The 21,829-nt window shown below is 66.1% G+C and overlaps 8 protein-coding genes across 8 annotated transcripts in view; 4 read left to right on the top strand and 4 right to left on the bottom strand.

Moving 5' to 3' along the window:
* Window positions 1-182: 182 nt before the first annotated feature.
* Window positions 183-1,740, top strand: F751_5335 (U5 small nuclear ribonucleoprotein 40 kDa protein; the record flags this gene model as incomplete). The annotated part of the gene is made up of 4 exons (XM_011403135.1): window positions 183-326; window positions 410-587; window positions 724-935; window positions 1,195-1,740. The coding sequence occupies 4 exons, from the start codon at window positions 183-185 to the stop codon at window positions 1,738-1,740; spliced, it is 1,080 nt and encodes a 359-aa protein (XP_011401437.1).
* Window positions 1,741-2,257: 517 nt separating this feature from the next.
* On the bottom strand, window positions 2,258-8,677 carry F751_5334 (ATP-dependent DNA helicase RecG; the record flags this gene model as incomplete). Its single annotated transcript, XM_011403134.1, has 16 exons — window positions 2,258-2,461; window positions 2,756-3,117; window positions 3,308-3,494; window positions 3,646-3,903; window positions 4,006-4,390; window positions 4,630-4,742; window positions 4,938-5,027; window positions 5,152-5,580; window positions 5,814-5,964; window positions 6,152-6,587; window positions 6,686-6,812; window positions 6,991-7,124; window positions 7,321-7,415; window positions 7,509-7,683; window positions 7,866-8,493; window positions 8,606-8,677. 16 exons carry the CDS (start codon window positions 8,675-8,677, stop codon window positions 2,258-2,260), a joined length of 3,846 nt encoding a protein of 1,281 aa, XP_011401436.1.
* A 495-nt stretch (window positions 8,678-9,172) lies between these two features.
* Window positions 9,173-11,286, bottom strand: F751_5333 (Serine hydroxymethyltransferase, mitochondrial; the record flags this gene model as incomplete). Its single annotated transcript, XM_011403133.1, has 3 exons — window positions 9,173-9,608; window positions 9,770-10,706; window positions 11,103-11,286. The coding sequence occupies 3 exons, from the start codon at window positions 11,284-11,286 to the stop codon at window positions 9,173-9,175; spliced, it is 1,557 nt and encodes a 518-aa protein (XP_011401435.1).
* Window positions 10,843-11,463, top strand: F751_5332 (hypothetical protein; the record flags this gene model as incomplete). Its single annotated transcript, XM_011403132.1, has 1 exon — window positions 10,843-11,463. One exon carries the CDS (start codon window positions 10,843-10,845, stop codon window positions 11,461-11,463), a length of 621 nt encoding a protein of 206 aa, XP_011401434.1.
* A 228-nt stretch (window positions 11,464-11,691) lies between these two features.
* F751_5331 (Oryzain alpha chain) lies at window positions 11,692-13,571 on the top strand (the record flags this gene model as incomplete). The annotated part of the gene is made up of 3 exons (XM_011403131.1): window positions 11,692-11,796; window positions 12,221-13,249; window positions 13,530-13,571. 3 exons carry the CDS (start codon window positions 11,692-11,694, stop codon window positions 13,569-13,571), a joined length of 1,176 nt encoding a protein of 391 aa, XP_011401433.1.
* A 2,837-nt stretch (window positions 13,572-16,408) lies between these two features.
* On the bottom strand, window positions 16,409-16,937 carry F751_5330 (hypothetical protein; the record flags this gene model as incomplete). Its single annotated transcript, XM_011403130.1, has 2 exons — window positions 16,409-16,702; window positions 16,848-16,937. 2 exons carry the CDS (start codon window positions 16,935-16,937, stop codon window positions 16,409-16,411), a joined length of 384 nt encoding a protein of 127 aa, XP_011401432.1.
* Window positions 16,938-17,738: 801 nt separating this feature from the next.
* F751_5329 (50S ribosomal protein L3-2, chloroplastic) lies at window positions 17,739-18,805 on the bottom strand (the record flags this gene model as incomplete). Its single annotated transcript, XM_011403129.1, has 3 exons — window positions 17,739-17,939; window positions 18,113-18,550; window positions 18,689-18,805. The coding sequence occupies 3 exons, from the start codon at window positions 18,803-18,805 to the stop codon at window positions 17,739-17,741; spliced, it is 756 nt and encodes a 251-aa protein (XP_011401431.1).
* A 607-nt stretch (window positions 18,806-19,412) lies between these two features.
* F751_5328 (Copper methylamine oxidase) overlaps window positions 19,413-21,829 on the top strand; it is a gene marked incomplete at both ends in the record, with an annotated part of 4,011 nt that continues 1,594 nt past the window's right edge. The window contains 5 exons of the mRNA XM_011403128.1: window positions 19,413-19,613; window positions 19,744-19,899; window positions 20,204-20,343; window positions 20,531-20,711; window positions 20,929-21,789. Of these exons, the coding sequence (XP_011401430.1) occupies window positions 19,413-19,613; window positions 19,744-19,899; window positions 20,204-20,343; window positions 20,531-20,711; window positions 20,929-21,789 (1,539 nt within the window). The remainder of the gene's footprint in view (window positions 19,614-19,743; window positions 19,900-20,203; window positions 20,344-20,530; window positions 20,712-20,928; window positions 21,790-21,829) is intronic.

Below are 21,829 nucleotides of genomic sequence, written 5' to 3'. Positions count from 1 at the left end.
CCCCGTGGGGGTGCCCTCATCATGTGGGGCGCGATGCAAGTATTGATCGCGACATGCACGGTGTCCACAGCAACAACAAAGAGGACTGCAGCCACATCTCATGTCCAAACATCATTCGGTCGCTGTTCCTGCAGAGCATCTCACCGTATCATCGGCACACCGGCGTGCGAACCAGCTCCGTCATGGCGGACGCCTCCAAACGCCCGCTTTCAGACGGGGAGGAGGCCGGACCCAGTGGTGCGCTGGTGGAGATCAAGAGGCAACGATTGGACGAGGGCGCCGTCGTTCCCGCTGGACCCGCCTCATCCCTGGCCACCAAGCCGCAGGTGAGCAGGGGTCCAGTGCTCCTATGTTGTCGCCTGCAGGCCCGGTCCCCCTTTCACCGCACACCTCCGTTGGCAATACACAGGGTCCATCCCGCACGTCTGCGCTTCTGGCGCCCACCATGCTGCTCACAGGCCACGCGGATCAGGTGTTCACCCTGAAGTTCAACCCGGACGGTGATGTCCTGGCCACTGGGAGCTACGACAAGACCATCCTCCTGTACCGCACCTACGGGGAGTGCGAGAACTTCCTGCAAATAAAAGGTGGGGTGCCGGGCTGCAGCTGGGAACGTAGGTGGGGGAGGGGAGAGGCTCGGGCAGGTGGTGGGAGCGCCTGATCGGCGCTGCAGGCCCCTCGCCCACGGGTCATGCCCCTTCTCGAACACCCCACATTGAATAGGGCACAAGAACGGGATCCTGGAGCTGCACTGGACGCCAGACGGCCTGAACCTGGTCTCCTGCTCTCCAGACCGCACTGTGCGGGCCTGGGACGCCAGCACCGGGCAGCAGGTGAAGAAGATGAGCGAGCACGGCGACATCGTCAACTCCTGCTGCCCCCTGAAGCGCGGCAGCCCGCTGCTTGTGTCGGGCTCCGACGACGGCACCGCCAAGGTGAGCCTGTCGTGGGAGTGGTGCTTGTTATGGGGGAAAGGGAAGGTTGGGGGCGTGGAGGGTTGACTGGGTGGGTGCATGTTGGGGGGTTCATGTGGGGGGTGGTTGGCGCCATGCACCCGCGTGCATCAGTCGCTCGGGAGCCCCGCAACTGCTTGATGCGGTGATTGCCGGATGCAGCGTGGGCACCACACTCGCTAGATTGCTGAAATGCCCTGGAAGTCCCACCACAGTCCCTCCCCCTCCCGCAATCCGCCAGGTCTGGGACCTGCGCAGCAAACGGTCGGTGGCCACCTTCACGGAAAAGTACCAGGTCCTGGCAGTGGCCTGGTCGGAGGCCGGGGACGCGGTGTACACGGGCGGCATCGAGAACGTGGTGCGCGCGTGGGATCTGCGCCGGGGCGCCCCCTCCCTGACCCTGGCGGGGCACGCCGACACGGTCACGGGCCTGGCGCCGTCGCCGGACGGCGCGCACCTGCTCAGTAACTCCATGGACGGCACGCTGCGGGTGTGGGATGTGCGGCCCTACGCGGCGCAGGACCGCTGCCAACGGGTGCTGACTGGGCATGTGCACAACTTCGAGCGCAACCTGCTGCGCTGCGCCTGGAGCCCCGATGGGGAGCGCGTGACCGCCGGGTCGGCGGACCGCATGGTCTACGTCTGGCGGTCTGCCGACGGCGCGGTCCAGTACGCGCTGCCGGGGCACGGCGGCAGCGTGAACGAGGTGGTGTTCCACCCCACCGAGCCCATCGTCGCCAGCGCCAGCAGCGACAAGACCGTGTACATGGGGGAGCTGGCAGCGTGAGGCAGGGATGGGAGGCGGCGGGCTGCCAGGGGACCCGGGGATCGGTGCACAAAGCAGTGGATGGAGCGAGGGGCATGTGTGCGATCGACACAGCTCAGTCACTGGCAATGAGTGGTGCTCAGAGCAGGTCTCTCCTCGTCCGAGCCTGCGGGAGGCAGTGCGCTGGCCGTGGGAGGGAGTGGCAAGGCACAGGCAAGCTTGACAGCCCGCAGCGATGTCCTCCAGTGGCAACTCTCTGGTGCCTGCCATCGCTTTGCTGCCTCCTCCTTGATGCCTGGCGGCTCTTGAGCCCCCTCATGCACTCCCCTCCCCTCCTCCAGACATCCTCCAGTCCCCCCCAAGCGCACACAGCATGTAATGACCTGACCTCACACCACTGTTTGCAAGCTCGAGCTCCTTCAAAAGGTGTCAAGCATGGAGCTGCACGGGACAACGCAATGCGCGGGGGTGGAGGTGCTCGGACGGCGAATCTCAGGGCGCGGTGCAGCAACCCGATTCCCACCACCTCCGGAATGCGTCAGTCGGCCGCGCCACCCCCCGCCGCTCCCCCAAGAGAACTGCTGGGCATCTCATGCAGGTCCAGGTCCAGGAACTGGTGCCGCAGCACAGGACCCAGCAGGTCTGGAGGCCAGTCCAGAGGGTTGGGGTTGGCGTGCAAGAAGGTGGCGGCCGCTGCCCTCGCCTGCTCTAAGAGAGCGGCATCGCGCGGCAGCGAGCACGCCTGGAAGTTTGGGGGTGGGGATTCAAAGGAAGGGGGGAATATGGCGACAGGGCTGGTGTTGACATCGCCGGCAAAGGGGAGCTTGCATCAGGACAGGACACCCCCCACCCCTCTCGAGCGGTGCAGACCCCAGCCTCTCCAATGTCCATTGGCGACATGGGGGTCCCTCTCGATGCACCTCCGCTCCCTTCCTCTCCCTCCCTGAGCCGGCCTTCCATGAGAATCCTGTCTCGGACCCGCCGAGGCCCTTTTCTGAGTTCCCAGCCCATCATTTCCCCACTCCCACCACCCCACCTTGAGGCTGGAGCCCAGCATGCGGCTCTGCCCGCTCTGGCGCCGCCCCAGTAGGTCTCCGGCGCCCCGCGCCTGAAAGTCCAGCTCCGCGACCTCGAAGCCGTCGCGCGCGGAGGCCAGCACCGCCAGCTTGTCGCGCGCCGCCGCAGTGGAGGCCAGGAGGTAGCAGGTGGCGGGGCGCGCACCGCGGCCCACCCGGCCCCTCAGCTGGTGCAGCTGGGCCAGGCCGAAGCGCTCCGCGGCCTCCACCACCATGACCGAGGCGGCGGGGACGTCCACGCCCACCTCCACCACCGTGGTGGAAAGCAGGACCGGGACCCGGCCGGAGGAGAAGGCGGAGAGCGCCGCCTCCTTCTCCTCGCCTGCAGGCGGAAGGTGATGAGAGGAGGGGGGACAGGGGCAGTTTGGGTGGCCAGGGGAGGGGCAACAGAGGCAGTGGACCCGGTGTGCTTGCGCCATAGGTCCCAGTCATGGCGCTGCTGCTTTGTTTTCCCTCCCCCAGGATGTCCCCACGATCTTCCCCCGGTGAGAGACATTCCCAATCCCACTCACCGGTCATTCGGCCGTGCAGGAGGCCGCACAGGTGCCCCGGCAGCACCCCCTCCCGCGTCAGCCTCGCGTGCTCCTCCGTCACGGCCCTGAGATCGTCGAAGCCCGGCGCCGCGCTTTCCTCCACCAGGGGGCAGATGATGTACGCCTGGCCCCCCGCCTCCACCTCCTCCAGGATGTGCTGGTAGACCTGTAACGTGTCCATGAGTATTCTGTTGTTCAAGGAGGGGTTGACATGTGTGTGTGGGGGCGGGGGGTATGCACTGGGGTCCCTTGATCCTCCTCCCCTCCTCCTTGCACGCATACGTACACAATCTCACCCCCGACACACATGCACACACCTGCCGGCGTGCGGCCTCATCACGCGAGTCCAGCACCCGCGTCGCTACCGGCCCCCGGCCCGGCGGCTGCTCGCGGATGACCACGTGGCTCAGGTCGCCGTGCATGAGCAGGGCCAGGGAGCGCGGGATGGGCGTGGCGCTCATGGACAGGACGTGGGGCGGCGGCCGCGCCTTACCGGCCAGCCGCCCGCGCTGCGCGACGCCGAAGCGGTGCTGCTCGTCGATTACTACCAGGCCCAGGCGCGCAAAGGCGGTGCCCTCGGAGAGCAGCGCGTGGGTACCCACCGCCAGCGCCACGCTGCCGTCGGCGAGGCCCGCGGCGGCGCGGGCGCGGTCGCCGCGCCGCGCCGATCCCGTCACCAGCGCCAGCCCGGGCAGGGCCAGCCCGGTCAGGCCCTCCTCGCTGGCGCGGCGGTTGACGCGGGCGAGGAGCGCGGCCAACCCGCGCGCGTGCTGCTCCGCCAGCACCTCAGTGGGCGCCATGAGAGCCACCTGGTACCCCGCCCCCGCCACGCCCAGTGCGGCCAGAAAGGCCACGATGGTCTTGCCGCAGCCAACGTCCCCCTGGAGCAGGCTGGCCATGGGCCGGCCGCGCCCCTCGCCCATCTCCGCCTGAATCTGGGCCAGCGCCGCGCACTGGCCCGCAGTCAGGCGGTATGGCAGCGCCCGCTGCGCCAGCGCCACCAGATCGTGGTCCTGGGTGGCCACCGCCAGCAGCGCGCCCTGGGGATCGTAGGCCGCCTCCCTGGCAGATGGGGAGGGTGGAGAGGGGGGGAGGGGGGAGGTTAAGCGGGGGGAAAGGTGAGGCAGAGGAGTCAGGTGGAATGAGCCAGGGTGTAAGGGAGAAGGCGGGAGAGAGGCAGGGGGAAGGCTGGCCGCCTCCCCTCCTCTCCAGACCAAAAGACATGGGATGAATACACCTCACCCCCTCGATACGAGTCACAGCCTTGGTGGACACTCCCTCCCCCTTATAACCTCCTCCACCTGAGCAGGGACCTCTGGAGGAGTAGGTTGAGCTGCAGCATGAAGAGCTCCTGGAAGGCCAGGCGCTCCCGCGCTGCGGCGATGTCTGCCTCGCTTCGTGGACAATGGATGCCCTGTGTTTGGTGCAGTTTTGGTGGGGTTGGGTCGGACATGTTGCTTCCAGTGCGCTCCAGCAGCAATCCCCCACCGCGATCGGCTGGCTGGCCCCTGTTCTGACGAGCGCAGCAGGCAAGGCTGCCACACGTTTCCCCCAGATCCAGGGGTCCAGGCTCCCGCCATCACACACACGGGCCGCAGCCGCACCCTACCTTGAGGGCCTCGAGGTAGGGCAGGGAGCCTGGGCCCTGGCTCCTCCTTACTCCCTCCGGCAGCGGATCCTCCCACTTTGCCTCTGCGGCCTGTGTGAGGGGAGGGGTTGAAGGCAGTGGCAGATGGTCGCGGGAGGCCCTGGCAGCAGGGCAGGGCCCTCCAGCCCCGCGCCCCCCCCCCGACGCACACGTGGGTATCCAGACTTCCACCCACCTCCAGGGTCTTGAGGGCCTTGGCCGCCGCCGCCGCCATGGCGTTGGACTTGAGGCTGCCCCGCGCGCTGTAGGTGGCCTGCACCAGCCCGCCCCGCATGCGCAGCTCCGCCACGCTCTCCTCACCGCCCGCCAGCACCTGGTGCCCCTGCTCGGTGAGGGACCATTCGTCGCGCTTCCCGGCCTTCCAGCTGCCGCTGGGCTGCACCACGCCCACCAGCACCGCCCCGTGGCCCACTAAGCCCCGCAGCTCTCTCAGCTCGTGGTAAAGAAAGCGCGCAGCGGGGCCGCCCCGCCACTTCTGCAGCAGGATGCGGGGCTGGCGCGTTGGGTCCCCGCCCTCGGTAAGTGCTGTTGCTGCGGGACCGCAGAGGTCCAGGTCGGGTTCATAGACCGCCTCCAGCACCGCGGCGCTCCTTAGCGGCTTGTGCTGCACGGTGGGGGGGACAGGGTCAGTGCTTGGGAGGAAGGACCGGCCGGCGGGTGGTGGCCAGGTCCAGCGTCACATGCACGACATTTGTGTCACACATGTGAGCACCATACATCCTCCCAAGTCTTCAAGGGGATAGGGAGGTCACCGGGTCCAGGACGTCCCCGCAGGTCCACCCTCCGACCCCAAGGCCCTTGCTCGCAGCACATGCAGGTCGCCCCCAAGCCCCTCACCGTGACGGAGGCGAGGCGCGCGGGCAGGCAGATGGGCTGCTCCCCATCCACGCCCGGCTCGGGGAGCCTGCCAAACTCGCACACCGTGAAGTCGCGGGGGTAGCACTCCACCAGGTCACGCAGCGTGTGCAGGCCCGCCTGCTCCAGAGCCCTGAAGCACGGAGGCGCGGGAAGAAAAGCGTGAAGGGGGGCTAGGACGTCGCTGGGTCACCGGAGAGATGGCTGGAGCTGGCGTGCTCTTTAAATCGGAGCAGTGAGTGCCTCGAGCAAGTGTCTTAAACAGGAATCACCATGCACCCAAATTCCCGGGACCCCAAAGATTCCGACCATGAACTCACATGAGCTGGCGCGGGGTGAACTTGTGCGGCGCTCGGATGCCGGCCAGCGGAGTGTCGAGAAAGCACGGCGCGGCGTCGGCACTGGCCAGGGCGGCGCGCCACAGGTCCATGCCCGCCATTGGCGGGGGTGTCGAGGCTACGCCTAGGTGCCCCTCGCCAGACTGAGCGCGCCGCACGCCATCCAGCGCCGACGCGAGATCAGTGTCGGGCCGGCCCGGGGCCCGGATGCTGGGATCGCCGCCGAGGAGGCTGCATTGCGCTGCACCCCCGCCGCCAAAGGCCTGCAAGCCCTGGCGAGCCGGCGCGGCGGGGGTGGAGGGGGCAGCGCCGCCGGGACGGCGGCTCCTCTTGGGCTGGCTGTCGCTTGCGGCGGCCGGCCAGGTCAGCACCTCCCTCGCCAGGCTGAGCGGCAGGTCGTGCAGCCTGGCGAACGACCCTGTGGGGCGTCAGGGTGGGAGAGCGAGGGTTGAGCCGGGCGCATATAAAAACATACTGGTTTCTGAAGAACGGAGCGATCGCCGTACCCAGCCCCACGCCGCTCGCCTTGCCATGCGTCGGCGTACTGCAGCAGGCCCTGCAGTACATCCCTGTTGGCCAGCACATCCTGCATCGCCCGGTGCGCGTTCTCCGGATCCTTGCCGGTGAAGTGTGTGTACAGCGTCTGTGAGATGAGGTCCAGGGGGTAGTCACAAGGGTGGCGGGAGTTGTTGGAGGCGAATAGGGATGGGCTCAGCTATGTACAGGGTCTGCAGCGGCCAGCCGAGGAGCCTGGGCTCAGCAGTGCTGTGTGAATCTGCCTGCAGATGACTCAACACCCCCCAACCATCCATTCCGCTCACCCCCAGCTTGAGATTGTCCAGCTTGGGAGGCCGCAGCACGTTTGCCAGCTTCAGGGTGTCCAGAATGAGAATACGTTCCAGCGGCGCCAGGCCCGAGCGGCGAGCCTGGTTTGCCAGCAGCAACAGGTCAAAGTCTGTTTGCAGAGGTTTGAAGGGGCATCTAGGTGTGAGAGACGAGGCATTACCCGCCACACAGTTCTCACTGCATTGGAATAAGCGACTTGGGAGGCCCGAGACTCTCACGATGCTCTGCATAAGGCTTCCCTGAGCCGACTGTGCAGGCAGGATGGTATACCCACAAAGATCTCCCCTCCCCTCCCCGCCACTCACCGGCCACCCTGTGGCCACAGATGAGGGGGATGGCGCCTGGCCCCAGTGCGGCAGTCTGCACTTGAATGAACTCCACTACTTGGGCATAGGCCTCCCTGCAGGGGTTAAAATGAGGCTTGATCTCCTGATACCCTCAGCGGAATACTCGCTGCCCCTCCTTCACCGGGACCCCCGTCAACCCAACTCACTCAAAGGTGGGCACGCCCGGGGCGCTCAGCATCGCGTTGCTCAGGTTGTTGACGGCTTCGGCCTGTCTCGACATGTTAGTGCCTGCCGGCAGCCGCACGAGGGTGGACAGCTGGCGACCGGTGCTGAGGCACAAGAGGGCTATCTCCGCCACACAGTCTTTGTATACACTGACGCCTGCGTCGGGGAGGGATCGCGGGAAGAAAGGGTGGCGCAGAGTTAAAGTGCATGACGAGCGCTGCCCCGTCTGGTCAATGCAGAAGCCTGGGCTCATTTGATTTGAAAAACCAAGGCACTTCCCCTCCAACAGGGGCCTGTTGGTCGTACAAGTATTCGCACCCCTGCACCCACGCTCGCACCGGTTGTTTCCAGGTCCAGCACGAACCCGGCGGTGTCGGTGTACTCCCCCCTCCCAGCATCTGCGGGGTGCCAGTGCTGCGATTGGGCGGCTGGGGCCACATCGGTGGCGCCAGGGCGCGGCCGTGCATCGTTTGGGGCCCGGGTCTCTGGCGACGGGTGCCTGGGCTCGGCCGCAAGTGGAACTGGCACGGCGGCCTCGCTCCCTGCCGGTGCTGGCGCTGCGGAATCGGACGCCGCGCTTGTCGCCGGGGGCTGGGCGACCTCCTGCAGCACCTCCACCAGCTCCTGCAGGGCCAGCCTTCGCATGCCCTCGTTCAGGTCGCCGTAGCGCCGGGCCGGGGCCAGGGCAGCCCGCAGTCGCCGACGCGGGCTCTCCTGCTCGACCCGGGCCGCCAGCTGGAGCAGGGAGTCGTGCAGGAAGTCGCTGAACACGCGGCGTCTGCCCTGCGCATTCACGAAGCCGCGGGCGCGCTCGAAGTCGATGCCGGACTGGAGGCTGGCCAGGATGTCCGGGAGGGGGGTGGCGCTGGACGGCACGCTGGGCTGCGCTGGGCGCGGCCCGGGCGGAGCGGCCTCCTGGCCGCTGAATGAGGCCGATTGGGCACCATGCAGTCGCCTCTGCATGCCCTGAGGACGCGGGTGGGGTATCCGGAGTGGGTCATGGGAACCGGCATGGCGGTGCAGTCCCCCTTGTGTTACAGAGCCCCTTTCCCGAAACGTCGCCACCCCCCGAACTGACCCTCCATGTCCCCGAAGGCCGGGAGCGGGGATGCACGGCACGCACACAGTCCGTCAGACTGCGCAGCAGCATCGCGCGGGACGCGCCACCTGCCCTGCCCGACGACGGTGTGGTGGGTGGCCCCTGTGGCCCACAGGTCATACGGTGCCTCCCACGCCCGCGCCTGGCACGCCCATGTGGGGGAGGGCGCCGATTTGGGAGGACCTCGTGGCGCTTTGCATGTGCACCTGCATAACCGAAGGCATCGGTCGCTCCCCGCCTCCCCTTTTGCTGTGGGGATATACTTTGAACGCCGATAGCTGCTCGGCATGCTGAGGATTGGCAGGAGAGTGAGGTGCCTTGTCCGACACCAACTCTTCCTGGCTCTGCATCTTCCCCAAGCTACCCATTATTCTGTGTTACAGGAGACACACTGTCCCCTCATTGTACATGTGTTGATGCCGTCAGGCGTTTGGAGGTGCAGGGGTCTGTGGAGGGGGTAACAACGACAGGAGTGCCTGTGGTCAGGTCTGTGAGCTGCTTGACAATTCTCCTGAACCCCCTCAACAGCAACACCCTTCTGCCCCCTCAGAGTCCGCCCGGGACGCCGGGCATGGGGAAGGCCGACGCGAACTCCTCGACCTCGGCCGCCAGCGCGGCCAGGTCAGCACGCTGGCCGCGCTGCGCCTCCAGGTGTGCCACGAAGTCGCGCAGCTTGCCCTCGCCCGGCGTGGAGGCGGCCAGGTCGCGCGCGATGCCGATGGCGGCGTGGAACATGTCGCCCACGCGCTCAAAATCGGTCTCGCGCAGGCCGCGCGTGGTCAGTGCGGGCGACCCGATGCGCACGCCGCCGGGGATGACCGCGGAGCGGTCGCCGGGCACGCTGTTCTTGTTCAACGTGATGTGGACGGCATCCAGCACGTGCTGCGCGCGCGCGCCGTCGATGCCCGCCGGCTTCAGGTCCACCAGGAGCAGGTGGTTGTCGGTGCCGCCGGAGACCAGCGTGTACCCCAGCTTCTGCAGCCTGTGCGGCCATGGGCGTGTGTGTGAAGGGGCGTGGGTAGGGCAGGAAACGATGTGTGTGTGGGGAGGGAAGGGTACCTTCAGTCAGGGTGTCGGGCCTTCCACCACCACCTCCAAACTCGGTTCAGACAAGCAGGCTTGAACTCGAAACCACCTGCTCACCTGGCTGCCAGGGCCCGCGCGTTGGCGACCACCTGCTGCTGGTAGGCGCGGAACTCGGGGCTGGCGGCCTGCTTCAGGGCCACGGCGAGCCCCGAGATGGTGTGGTTGTGTGGCCCGCCCTGGATGCCTGGGAACACGGCCTGGTTGATGGCCGCCTCCAGGGCCTTGCGGAAGAAGATGAGGCCGCCGCGCGGGCCGCGCAGGCTCTTGTGGCTGGTGGTGGTCACCACGTCGGCGTGGTGGAAGGGCGAGGCGACCACCCCCGCGGCCACCAGGCCCGAGATGTGGGCCATGTCGGCCATGAGGTAGGCCCCCGACGCGTCGGCGATGCCGCGCATGCGGGCGTAGTCGAAGTCGCGGGAGTAGGCCGAGGCGCCAGCGATTATCAGGCGCGGGCGGAAGAGGGCGGCGCTGCGCGCCAGGGCCTCGTAGTCCACCAGCCCCGTGGCCTCGTCCAGACGGTAGGGCATGGACTCGAAGTAGACGCTGGTGGCGCTGACGCGGCGCTTGGCCGTCCAGAAGCCGTGCGTCAGGTGGCCGCCGTGGGGCAGGTCCAGGCCCATGATGCGGTCGTGGGGCTTGAGCAGGGCGGTGTACACCGCAAAGTTGGCAGGGGAGCCGGAGTGGGGCTGCACGTTCACACCCCACTCTGCGGGGTCCAGGCCGAAGGCCGCCAGCGCGCGCGACTGGCACAGCGACTCGGCCTGGTCGATGAACTCGTTGCCACCGTAGTAGCGCGCGCCGGGCAGACCCTCGCTGTACTTGTTGGTCATGCAGGAGCCCACCGCCGCCATGACGGCGCGGGAGGTGAAGTTCTCGCTGGCGATCAGCTCCAGGCCCGTCACCTGGCGCCGCTTCTCCTGGCGGATGATGGAGGCGATCTCCGGGTCCACCTCGTCCAGGGACCCGTCCTCGAAAAACATGGCGCTGGCGTCCACTGCACGGCGAGGGAGGGGGGGTGAGGGGGGGATAGTGTGGGCATTGATGGGATGGATGTGCGAATCGGTGGGTGAGGTTGAGGATCGCAGGGCGCCAAGGAGGCGGGCTTTCGAGGGGCCCTGAAAACGCCATACATGGGAGAACATTCCATTGTCAGACGGGCATGTTCCAGAAAGGTGTGCCGATGCTGGGCATTGTGCCATTGCGTGGAACCATGCAGCCTGGGCCCTGGACCGAGGACATGCATGCATGCACGACGGAGGAGAATGCCGGGTTCCCTGCCCGCACACAGCACACGACAGCAGCAACCCGGAGTAGGATTATGTGCTCGGGCTGAACATTATTGGGAGCGGAGGGAATTGAAAACCGCACCGCTGCTTCCCCCATCCCTCACGCTCATAGCCGGGCGCACCCTTGCGCTCCAGGGTGGAGGCGCGGCAGGCCGTCCGGCTGGGAGCCTGAGCGACCAGGCGTGCCTGGTGAGGCCGGGACGCCAGGCGCTGGATGCCACGCTGGGCCGGCGCACCCTGTGGGCGAGCCGCGCTGGCGCCGAGCTGGGCGAAGGCGACGCCCTGCATTGTTGCCGGGAGCTGGGCTCGGGAGGAGGGAGGTGCGGGCAGGATTGGGACCGAGGGTCCCGGGGATGGGTTGTGAGCTGGACGCCGAATGCTGACCTTCCGCCCTCCAATCCAGTGCCACGTTCAAGAGCGCCTGTCGGATTGGTTGGGCAGAAGCGTTCTGGCGCCTGGACTTGAAACCTCACGTGCTCGGGCCTGGAAAGGAGGAATCCGTCCTCCCGAGAGCTGGCAATGTCCCGTTGTGCCCGCGCCCCCACCCAGTACTGTTGGCGTCGCGGCGCACCTTTTTAACCCTGGAGGCATTATCTTCCCCTTAGCACATACCTCTGTGATCACTCAACAGCTGTCTCAGATCCCTCCCTGCAGCACACGTGAATACGCAAGGCCAGAACCCAGACCCTTACCATGAGGACCTCGGTTTTGGTCTTCATCGCTTGCCTGGGAGCGGCCAGCGCCACCAGCTCCCTGCGCACTGCTGCCTTCCATGACGACGTCCTGATCATGTCCCAGGTGTGCGGGAGTGTGACGGCCGCCAGGCCTTGGCAGGGGTGTCGACTGATTTCGTAACGCTGGGGTGCCGCGCCGGCCGCGATGCAGAGCCTTGACTCGACACTCGGAACCTGGCACCGGTCGAGGCTTACACGACCCTCTAGAGCGACATGCCGTGCCTGCCAATGCTGTTTGCCCTGCACTTCCTGGGGGCATGGTGAGTCGGCTAGCCCTACCCCAAGGGTTGCCTTCCGGACCATCCGGGTCCCCGACGCCTTCGATCACACTGATCCTGTCAACCCTCCGTCTCGGTCCTGCGCTGACCCTTCCTCAGCCCAGTGATTCCAGCCGGAAACATCTCGCGGCCTCCCTGCAATGCCATCTGCAGTCCTGGCCGCCCAACCCTTCCATCCCTCACCCTCACCCCTTCCTTCCCCTCCTGCAGTCCGACCCACGGGCAGCATTCCAGCGCTGGGCCCGTTTCTACGGCAAGACCTACTCCCCGGCGGAGGAGAGCCAGCGTCTGGAGGCCTTCATGGCCAATGCCGCGCGCGTGGCGGCCCACCAGGCCCAGAACGCCGGCGCCTCCTACACCCTGGGCCTGAACGGCCACGCAGATCTGACCACCGAGGAGTTCCGCCTGCGCTACTTTGGCGAGCAGCCCAGGGACATGCTGGCGCTGCGCGCGGCCGCGACGGCCGCCGACAACGGTAAGAAGTCCAAGTACTTCCGTGACTGGCCGTACGGGCACACCGTCCCCCCCGCGGCCGTGGACTGGACGGCGGAGGGCATGATCACCCCGGTCAAGGACCAGCACGTGAACGGCTCCAAGTGCGGCTGCTGCTTCGCCTTCTCCGGCGTGGCCGGCATCGAGGCCGCCAACGCGCTCTACACCGGCGGCGACCTGGTCACGCTGTCCGAGCAGCAGATCGTGGACTGCGACGCCTACGACTGGGGCTGCGACGGCGGATCATTCGTGGACGTCATGCGCTACACCATCGACAACGGCGGCCTTGTCCCCGACGCCGAGTGGCCCTACGCGGCCAAGGAGACGGTGTGCCACCGGCGCCGCGAGAGGAAGCGCGCCGCTGTGACCATCGACTACATCGTCAACCTGCCGGAGGCCAACGAGACGGCGCTGGAGCAGGCGCTGGCGCACACCCCCACCAACGTGGCCATGTGCTGCGGTGACTTCATCGACGCCTGGCACCTGTACACCGGCGGCATCTTCAACGAGAGCGCGCACTGCACCGAGCCCATCGACCACGCGCTCCTGGCGGTGGGCTACGGCACCGAGCCCAACGGCGACAAGTTCTTCAAGATCAAAAACTCCTGGGGCGCGCACTGGGGCGAGGCCGGGTACATGAAGGTGCGGCGTGGCATCGCCGACCCCAAGGGCTCCAACGGCGTCGCCCTTATGCCCGGCTACGCGGTGAAGATCCGCGACAACCCGAGGCCTGATGCGGCGCTCGTGGTGAGTCGATCGCGGGGCAGTGGGGGTTTCTTGGTGCTGTTGGGGGGTGGAGGACTCGGAATGATTTTTTCCACGGGGTCCAAGACTGGCGTGGCCAGGAGCACCCGTGCATCCACTCCTGGAGGTAGATTGAGGGAGATTGACTGCATGGTCTGCCATGGGCGGCTGCTGTGTTCACATCAGCATCCATACCATAGCAGGGCTCGGCGAGGCCTGCTTGTGTCCACACACACCATGCGCCTGTTCACCCACCCCTCTGCCTCCCTCCACCCCCCAACAGGGCCGCAGGGCTGGTGGCATGATCACTCTCGCCGACATCTGAGCGCAATAAGTCTGGGAGGCGCCGTGCCCGGCAGCCCTGCTCCTGAAATGGACGGCGCAGCCGCCGGCCACATGGCCATCTGCCTGCCCACCCCAACACTGCCCGTGCACTGAACTGAATCAAGCATTGGAGCATGAACATGCTCAACCCCCCATGCTGCGGCTGGGTGTGTGCGGTGCCCACATGGGACCTCAAGCGCCCCATGGCCCCAGGGCACCTGTCCATTGCACATTCCCCCACAGGCCTGCGATGTGGGGGTGGCACCCCCCGCCACCTATACCCTGCTGTCAAATACTTATGCCGTGTTGGAAGCTTTTGCCCAGCACTACAGGGGGTGGGGAGGAGGTGGGGTGTTCTCCCAACCTCGGCATCTGGGAGTCAGCCATAGCACGCCCTCTTGCCCCACTCCCCCCTCCTGGTCCCTGCATGGACTTGTAAGAGCATCTGAAGATTACAGGGATCGGGGCAGTATGGCTATGGTGAAGGGAGTGAAGAGCAATCAGGTTGACCTGCAGCGTTATCGATCGGGCAAGGAGACGGCTCTGCGCCTGGTCTGCAGGCATGGCGTGCTGCCACCGCCTGGTTTGCAGGCATGGCGTGCTGCCACCGCCTGGACGACAAACGCGGCCACTGTCCCATGATGACGTCACCCTCGGCTGGGGCCTCCGTCCAGCAATCCTCCTTTGCACAGAGTTCAGGTGCCAAACACTCAGGCCGCCTGCCGAGCTCAGCGATCCCACCTCCCTCCTCCTCTCCCGGCCTTCATCCGGCCGCCGCCTCTTCCAAGGCCCTCATTTGCGCCTCAAAGTCCTCGTCCACGAGATCCCCAAGGTCCTCGTTCAAGCCCTCCAGCTCCTGACCAGGCAGATTAGTATTATGGGAGAGGAGTCAGCAGAATGACGAGGGGGAACAAAGCTGGGCACATACTGCCCCCGTCAATCACCGGAATGCAGCTCCCCAACATTCGCGTCTCCACACCTTCATCCACCCCGTGCATTCTCTCCATCGGCTCACCTCATCCAGCATCAAAAAGTCATCGGCATCTGCATCGGCTGGCGCCGTGCTTGCTGCCACATCCGACGCCACCTCGGCTCCTTGAAGGGATGTGTTTTCAGGCTTTCTTGGAGGTGGTGCCTCGGCACCAGCTGTCTCGCCACCTCGGGACGCAGGCTTTGCCACAGTGGGGGTGGGTACGGACTGTGCGGGCTCAGCAGCTTGCTCAGCGAGAGGTGACGCGCTTGGGGCCGCCGGCTTACGAGCCTGCATGAGTGGTCGTGGGGATGGCGGCACGTGTTTGGTCTGTCCAGCCTGATGACATGAACCCGGTTGCATCAGGATGGAATGCAGGGCCCAGCCATGACACAACACAGTATCTGGGTCCTGGCGCGCACCTGTTGCGCGGGTACAGCAGGGGTGACTCGCTGCGTCGGCTTGCTAGCCGGCTTGGCGGGTCCTGATGCAGGTGCGCTGCCCGCGGATGACTGTTGCTTTGCTCGCTTGGCCTGCGAGGTGATTGGACTCGCGTCAAGCTCTGGGAGGGAAGGCCCCCGTAGAAAGATCAGCTTGCACTTCCCTGGAGCACTGCCCCTTGCCAGCAGCCAGCGATGCTGGATGGAGAGTGCTTGTAACCTCAAGGCCAGCACAGCATGCCCCACCCGACACAGGGAGCCACGCAGGAGCGCCCAAAGCACCCGGGCCGCACCGCTCTGATCTCCTCGATGGTCTTCGGGCGTGGCGCGACGGGCTCGAGCGCCGGGGCCGGCTCGCGGCGCGATGCGTTGCCACCACCCACGCGCCCGCCGGCCGCGCCGTCCCCGGGCGGAGAGGGCGCCGCGTAGGCGCTCCTGGGCGCGCCAGGCGCCTCGGCGGGCGTCGCCCACCTTCGTCGCTCCGGGGACGGTGGGCTGGGCGACGCCGCGCCCTGCCTCGGGCCCCGGGCAGGCGGCGCGCCTTCCCTCACGACCTGCGTGGGGTTGTGAAGGTACTGCAAGATCAGAGCCTGGAAGACGGGTTCAAGCCAAGGCCGACCAATGAGGTCAAGGGAGGGAATCGCCAGCGCTTGCACAGCCCTCCGACGCAGCGCGCACGCGCAGGCCGCTCGATCACAAACGCGCCAGCCCTGCTCGCTGCCACCTTCCACAGGAGCACCCACCTTTGGTGCAGGGCGTGCGTCGGGGGAGGCCACGGATCCCGTGCGCGAGGCCATTGTCACCAAGCCATCGCTGCTCCTCTGCAGTAGATGGGACTGCGACCACGCTCAGCATGACCGGGCCACATTGTGCTCCTACATCCCATGGCTCCTGCAGACCACCGTCCCCGCCCCACTCCACCCCATAGACCTCGCACCTTCGATCCCAGTCTATCAGACAGGGAGCTGGCAGCTCCAGTCGGCGCATCGGGCCCCGACCCGCTCCTCTCCCTGCCCAGGCGCTGCTGCAGGCGGGGGGGGAGGGGCGAGGCGCCTTGGTCCCTGGCGCCCTGGCGGGGGCCCAGCCGCCCCGCCAGCGTGGGCGGGGCCCGGGGCGGACCCGGGGCGGGCGCGGCTAAGCCGCTCGCAGTGGCGGCGCCGCTCGCAGACGCGCCGCTCGCAGAGGTAGCGCCGCCGCGCCGCGCGTCGCCACTGGCTGCCGCTGGGACCGGGGACGTCCTGCCGCCCATGAGGCCGGCGGCAAGGCTGGTCCTCTGGGGCGCCGGCGGAACGGGGGCGAGGCGGACCTGCTGCCGCGTTGGGGCGGGGGCAGAGGCCAGCGTGGGGCCGGGTGCTGCGGGGGAGGGCGCTGCAGGGGAGGCACGGGCCACCTGCTGGAGATTGGGCGCAGTGGACGAGTTCAGCGCCTTCAGCGCATCAGCCTTTGCCTGCAGGGAATCGAGGGGTGGAAATTATGGCACTGACTGGGGCGGTCTGCCGCCAAGGGTCTCACTGAAGAATGAGAGGCGTGGCCGGCGCGGGACTTGGGTGCCATCACAACAGAATGCATGGTGGTGTAAGACCCTGCCGACACACCACCACCGACACCTCGGCATGCCTGGTCATGGCGAAAGGGGCACAGGGACCCCTTGCTGCACCAGCCCTGCAAGAAGAAGATGCAGTCCTGCTGTGCCTGCTGCGCCCTGTGCTGCTGGACCTTGCTCTGCTCAGGGTATCGGGTAGGGAGGGGTGGTGGGGACAAGCCGAGGTAACAACTTAGGGCAGACGCTGCCCGCATGGTGTGAGGCTGCAAAAGGTTTGCAACTCACTCAGGGGGCCCTTTTACAAATCAACATTAGCAACCGCACCTGGTCGTGTCGGAATGGACACAGGGCACCCTTGTTGCAGGTGCCCTGGATGTAGAAAATGCAGTCCTGGTTCTTCCTCGAGTCCAGCATCGGTGTGGTGGGTTGGAGTGGCGGAAGTACCTGTGCACGGACAAGCTAGGAATGCTCAATTTGTGGATCATAGACTTTTAAACATGCTTGACCTTGGCCCCGGCCCCACCGGCATCGCTGACACCCACCGTCCTGCTGGACACAGGCCGGTACGCAGTCTGCACCGCGGGGAAGTCGGGGGCGGGGTGGTCTCCGTGCCCCGCATGATCGCATCAAGCACCCCGTGAGGTTGGGCGGGCCGGACGTAGTTCGAAGGGAGCGTGCCCGTGTGGTGGAGGCGCTGCGTCCCCTCTGGCTGTAGGGCATCCGCCGGAGCCTGGAACCTGACAACACTGCACGCATGCACACCTGAGAAGCGAATCGCACCTGTCGCCTTTGGAAGGAGAAGTGTCAAAGATTCTGAGGGTCAACGGGATACGATGGAATCAGAGTTCTGATAAAAATGCTACGGCAGAGCGGAGGACACAGCTGGAAGTTTAACAGCTCGTCAGCTCTTGCCTGGCCAGCAGGGAGTAAAAGCCAAGATTCGGAGCGACGCAGAAAATATAGCATGGCCCTGCCTGGCGTTTGCCTTGTCGATCGGAATAGGGATTGCGGAGTAGGGAGTGTGTGCCCTGGAGTCCGCGCTGTCTCGTACTTTCCATCTCTCCTTGGCGATGCTGGTTGTTGCTACCCTCATCATGTCCTTGCTCGGCGAGCATTTTGTGTCACAGCAGCTGATCCAACGATTCCCATGCAGCGTGAGACTCCGCAGGGCAGCCTGCGCAGGGAAGGCTGCAACCACAGACTCGAAGCACAGCCTCAGTCTTGGAAGTCATAGGGATCCCTCCCGTTTGGATCTAGTGTAGCGACCCCTGAGCCCTGCCCCACCGCAGGGGGCACCAGGGGTCTCATCGGTTGTTGCTCAAACGCCTTCTTCACGGCGTCGGCCACCCTGACAAAGTTGCCCTTGTGCCCCGGGACCTGACCCACGACGTAGATCAGGTTGCGTGCGGCATCCACCTGGCAAGGGAGGCGATGAGGGTGAGGGGTGGGGGAAAGGCGCGGGATGCTTGCGAGGCGGGCAAAGGTGCACTGGCGTGAGGCGCGACTCTTGTTTCCTTCGCAGGGTCTCAAGTGGAGGGCCACAGTGGGCCCGATACCTGGCCGCCACCCCCTCGCGGCAAGCTGCTCACCTTGTAGACCAGGCAGTTCTGGACAGTCTTGCGCACGCCCCCCAACCGGCCGGGCAGCTTCTTCCCCTTCCAGACCTTGCCCGGGTCCTGGTTCCCGCCCGTCGACCCCGGCACGCGGTGCGCAAGGGAGGCGCCGTGGCTGGCCGGCTGGCCCTTGAACCCCCACCGCTTCATCACGCCCGCGAAGCCCTTGCCGATGCTGGTCCCGCAGACGTCCACGTACTGGCCCGGGACAAAAAGGTTGGCACGCAGCTCCGTGCCGGGTGGGAGCACGGCGTCGGGCGTCACCCTGAACTCTGCCAGCTTGCGCAGGATGGGGACGCCGGCCTTGGCAAAGTGGCCGCGCTGGGTGCCGGCGACCTGCTTCTCGCGCTTCGCGCCGATGCCCACCTGGAGGGCAGTGTACCCCTCGCGATCATCCGTCTTTGCTTGGACGACCTGCAGGCGGAAGGTGAAGAGGATGGAGCGTCTGCTTCCCATTCGATCCGCCTCTGGCAACTGGGGACCCATGCCCCGGGTTGGGTGACACCCAGCATAGGGCACACAGACTCCCAGCCCGCAACAGCACTCCCCTACCTTGCAGCCGTCGACCCAGAGGATGCTGATGGGAAGCCTCGCTCCCCAGTTGTCCCACTCCTGCGTCATGCCAACCTTCACGGCAAGCACGCCCGAGCGGCGTGTGCTTGCAGACATTCCGCGAGGTTGGGCCTCGGCCTCAGTGTGAGCCACTGCCTCCTGTGCCAGTCCGCGTACTGATGGCCGGGAGGTTAAGGCCAGTGAATTCCATCCGAGGAGCGACTGAGAAGCAGAGGGGTCGGTGCGAAGGGCGAAGGCCGCAGCTTTGCTCAGCGCCTGGGCCCCTCGCAGCCGCAACATGGCGGAGGAGTGCCGCGCGCACCAGGTAATCTATGTATCACGTATACCCTTGGATCATAAGGTGGCAATCGTCAGAGTCGGGGTGGAGATTTCTGCATGACACGACAGGAAATAAAACACTGGGGCTGGGATGGGCATGCTGCGCTCCAGACCTCACGCAGCACGCTCGACGTCGACATCACCTCCCGGTGGAAAGGGGGAGGCTCTGCCCCGCGGAGTTGCTGCCCTGCTAGTACCTCTGCCCTAATCCCAACGCTCTGGCATTATCTGTCACCAAAGACTCAGAAAGCCCCAAAATTTCCCAGTCCCTCATCGGACTCCAAGAGTTCGTACTCTCCTCTGCAAACCCTGCCGGAGCAGGCAAGGTTTTGTCGGTGCCACAGGCTTCCGACAGTCCGTCTTTCCCAGAATACCCCCATCGCGAATGTCCATTCCTCAAGCTCCGACCTTCGACACCAATGCGGTGAAGACTCGCTTCCCCGGCCGAGAGCTGACCCCTGGAAGGAACCACCACCCCCTCGACCAGCTTACCGCCGAGGAGATTGGCGCCGCTGCTGCAGCCTGCAGGGAGCGGGCCGCGAGCCTCGGGCTTCCTGTCCTCCGGTTCAATTCCATCTCTGCCAAGGTGGGTATGGTGTGGGTGTCGTACCCCATGTCACATGCCCTGGCTACCCGCGACCGGGGGACGAGGGTTTCGGACCGCCAGGCCGGCGCGACCCTTTTCAGCCCCGGACAATCACCCCATGACTCCACAGGAGCCCCACAAGTACAAGGTCTTGGCGTACCTCAAGGGTGGCGCAAAGCCCGCCCGCCAAGCGCTCTGTGTGGTGCAGGCCCCTCCCCGCAATTCCGTGTTCGAAGCGCTCGTGGATCTTGATGGCACCCGCGCCAGCATCCTGTCGTGGCAGGAGGTGCGCGGGCCTTTGGATGCTCTATACGAAATCCACTCGTCGTTCTCACCGTTGGGATGGGCCGTTTCGGGGGGACGGAAACCGCAAATGTCCGTGGCCACGTGACCGTGCGAGTCCCCCTCCCTAGAGCCCCTTACCGGGGGACCGCTTTAGCTGGAGGGGGTCTGCATGAGTCTCCGGGGCAGTCTGGCCTCATTATGCGTCGCGTTGTGCTCGTTGCCCTGATTTGCTCCCCACTGGTACAATGCAATATTGTACCGCCTGTCCCCCACCCCTTTGCTTCCCCGCCTTCGTCCCCATGCAGCTGGAGGGGGTGCAGCCTGCCGTCACCCTGGATGACGTCATCGACGTGGAGAAGATGGTGAAGGCCAACAAGGAGTTCCAGGACTTTGTCGCGCGCCGCTATGGCATCACCGACCTGGAGGAGGTGGCGGTGGACCCTTGGTATGTCGGGGGCATGGGATTAGGTCTTAGAACAGGAGGAGGGGTGGGAATGGGAGTGCAATCGCCTCGGTGTCCCTCAGATTCAGGCGATTGGGCTGCCCACACCGATCATTCCCAAGGCCTCGTTGACATCCCAAACTGTATGCCCTGCATCCCTCCCCCCGCGTCCACCCCCTCCGCTCTGCAGGTACAGCGGGCAGCGGTACGGCGCCACCGAGGGCCGCATCATCCAGTGCTTCCTGTACCAGCGCACGGGAAAGTACGACAACTTCTACGCCCACCCGCTGGACACGGTGCTCATGTACAACGCCTCCGTCGACCGCGTGTCCAAGTTCTGCGTGTACGGCGACGAGAACACCAAGCAGGACGTGAGTTGGAGTACAGGTCACGTGGGTGTGCAGGAGTTCGGATGGAATTTTCTATACTGACATTGCACTCGAACTGGCTGTCTGTGCAGATCCCTCTCCAGTTTGACGTTGCGTGCCCGTTCCCTCACCCAACTTCCCCGCCTCTTCCTGCCTTGCTCCCTTCCTTCAGGCCCCCCCTTCACACTCCCACCCATCGACCCCCCCCCCCTTTCCCCAGGTGCCGCTGGCCGCCGCCGACTTCTCCCGCCACGTGCTGGCCCGTCCCTTCCGCGGCGGCATGCGCCCGCTGCACGTGGTCCAGCCCGAGGGCCCCTCCTTCACGGTCAAGGGGTCTGCCGTGGAGTGGCAGAACTGGAGCTTCCAGGTGGGCTTCTCCTGGCGCGAGGGCCTGGTCCTGCACGGGCTGGGGTACAAGGACGGCGGTCGCGTGCGCCCCGTCATCTACCGCGCCGCGCTGGCGGAGATCATCGTGCCTTACGCGGAGCCGCGGCCGCCGTACGAGACCAAGTGCGCGTACGACATCATGGACTACGGCCTGGGCTTCTGCGCCAACTCCCTGGAGCTGGGCTGCGACTGCCTGGGCCATATCCACTACTTTGACGCATCGCTGAACGACGCGCTGGGGCGCGCGGTCACGCTGCGCAAGGCGGTGTGCATGCACGAGGAGGACGCGGGCATGGCCTGGAAGCACTACGACTACCGCACCGACGAGGTGGAGGTGCGGCGCATGCGCCGCCTGGTCCTCTCCTTCATCGCCACCATCGCCAACTACGAGTACGGCTTCTACTGGCACCTGTACCAGGACGGCAGCATCCAGTTCGAGGTGAAGCTGACGGGCATCGTGTCCACCTCCCCCCTGCATGCCGAGGAGGTCCTGCGCGGTCCCGACTACGGCAACCTGGTGGCCCCCGGGGTCAATGCCGCGCACCATCAGCACTTCTTCATCACCCGCCTCGACATGGCCGTGGACGACGAGGACGGCGGGCGGGGGCTGAGCGTGGTGGAGATGGAGGCGGTGCCCATGGGGCCGGGGGACGGGCCCAACCCCTTCAAGCACGGCTTCAAGGCCGTGGAGCGCGTCCTGGAGACGGAGCTGGCCGCGCAGCGAGACTGCGACG

The sequence above is a fragment of the Auxenochlorella protothecoides genome (assembly GCF_000733215.1).
Source record: "Auxenochlorella protothecoides strain 0710 unplaced genomic scaffold scaffold61, whole genome shotgun sequence".
NCBI classification, from domain to species: domain Eukaryota; kingdom Viridiplantae; phylum Chlorophyta; class Trebouxiophyceae; order Chlorellales; family Chlorellaceae; genus Auxenochlorella; species Auxenochlorella protothecoides.
This window is presented reverse-complemented; position numbering and strand designations above follow the sequence as displayed.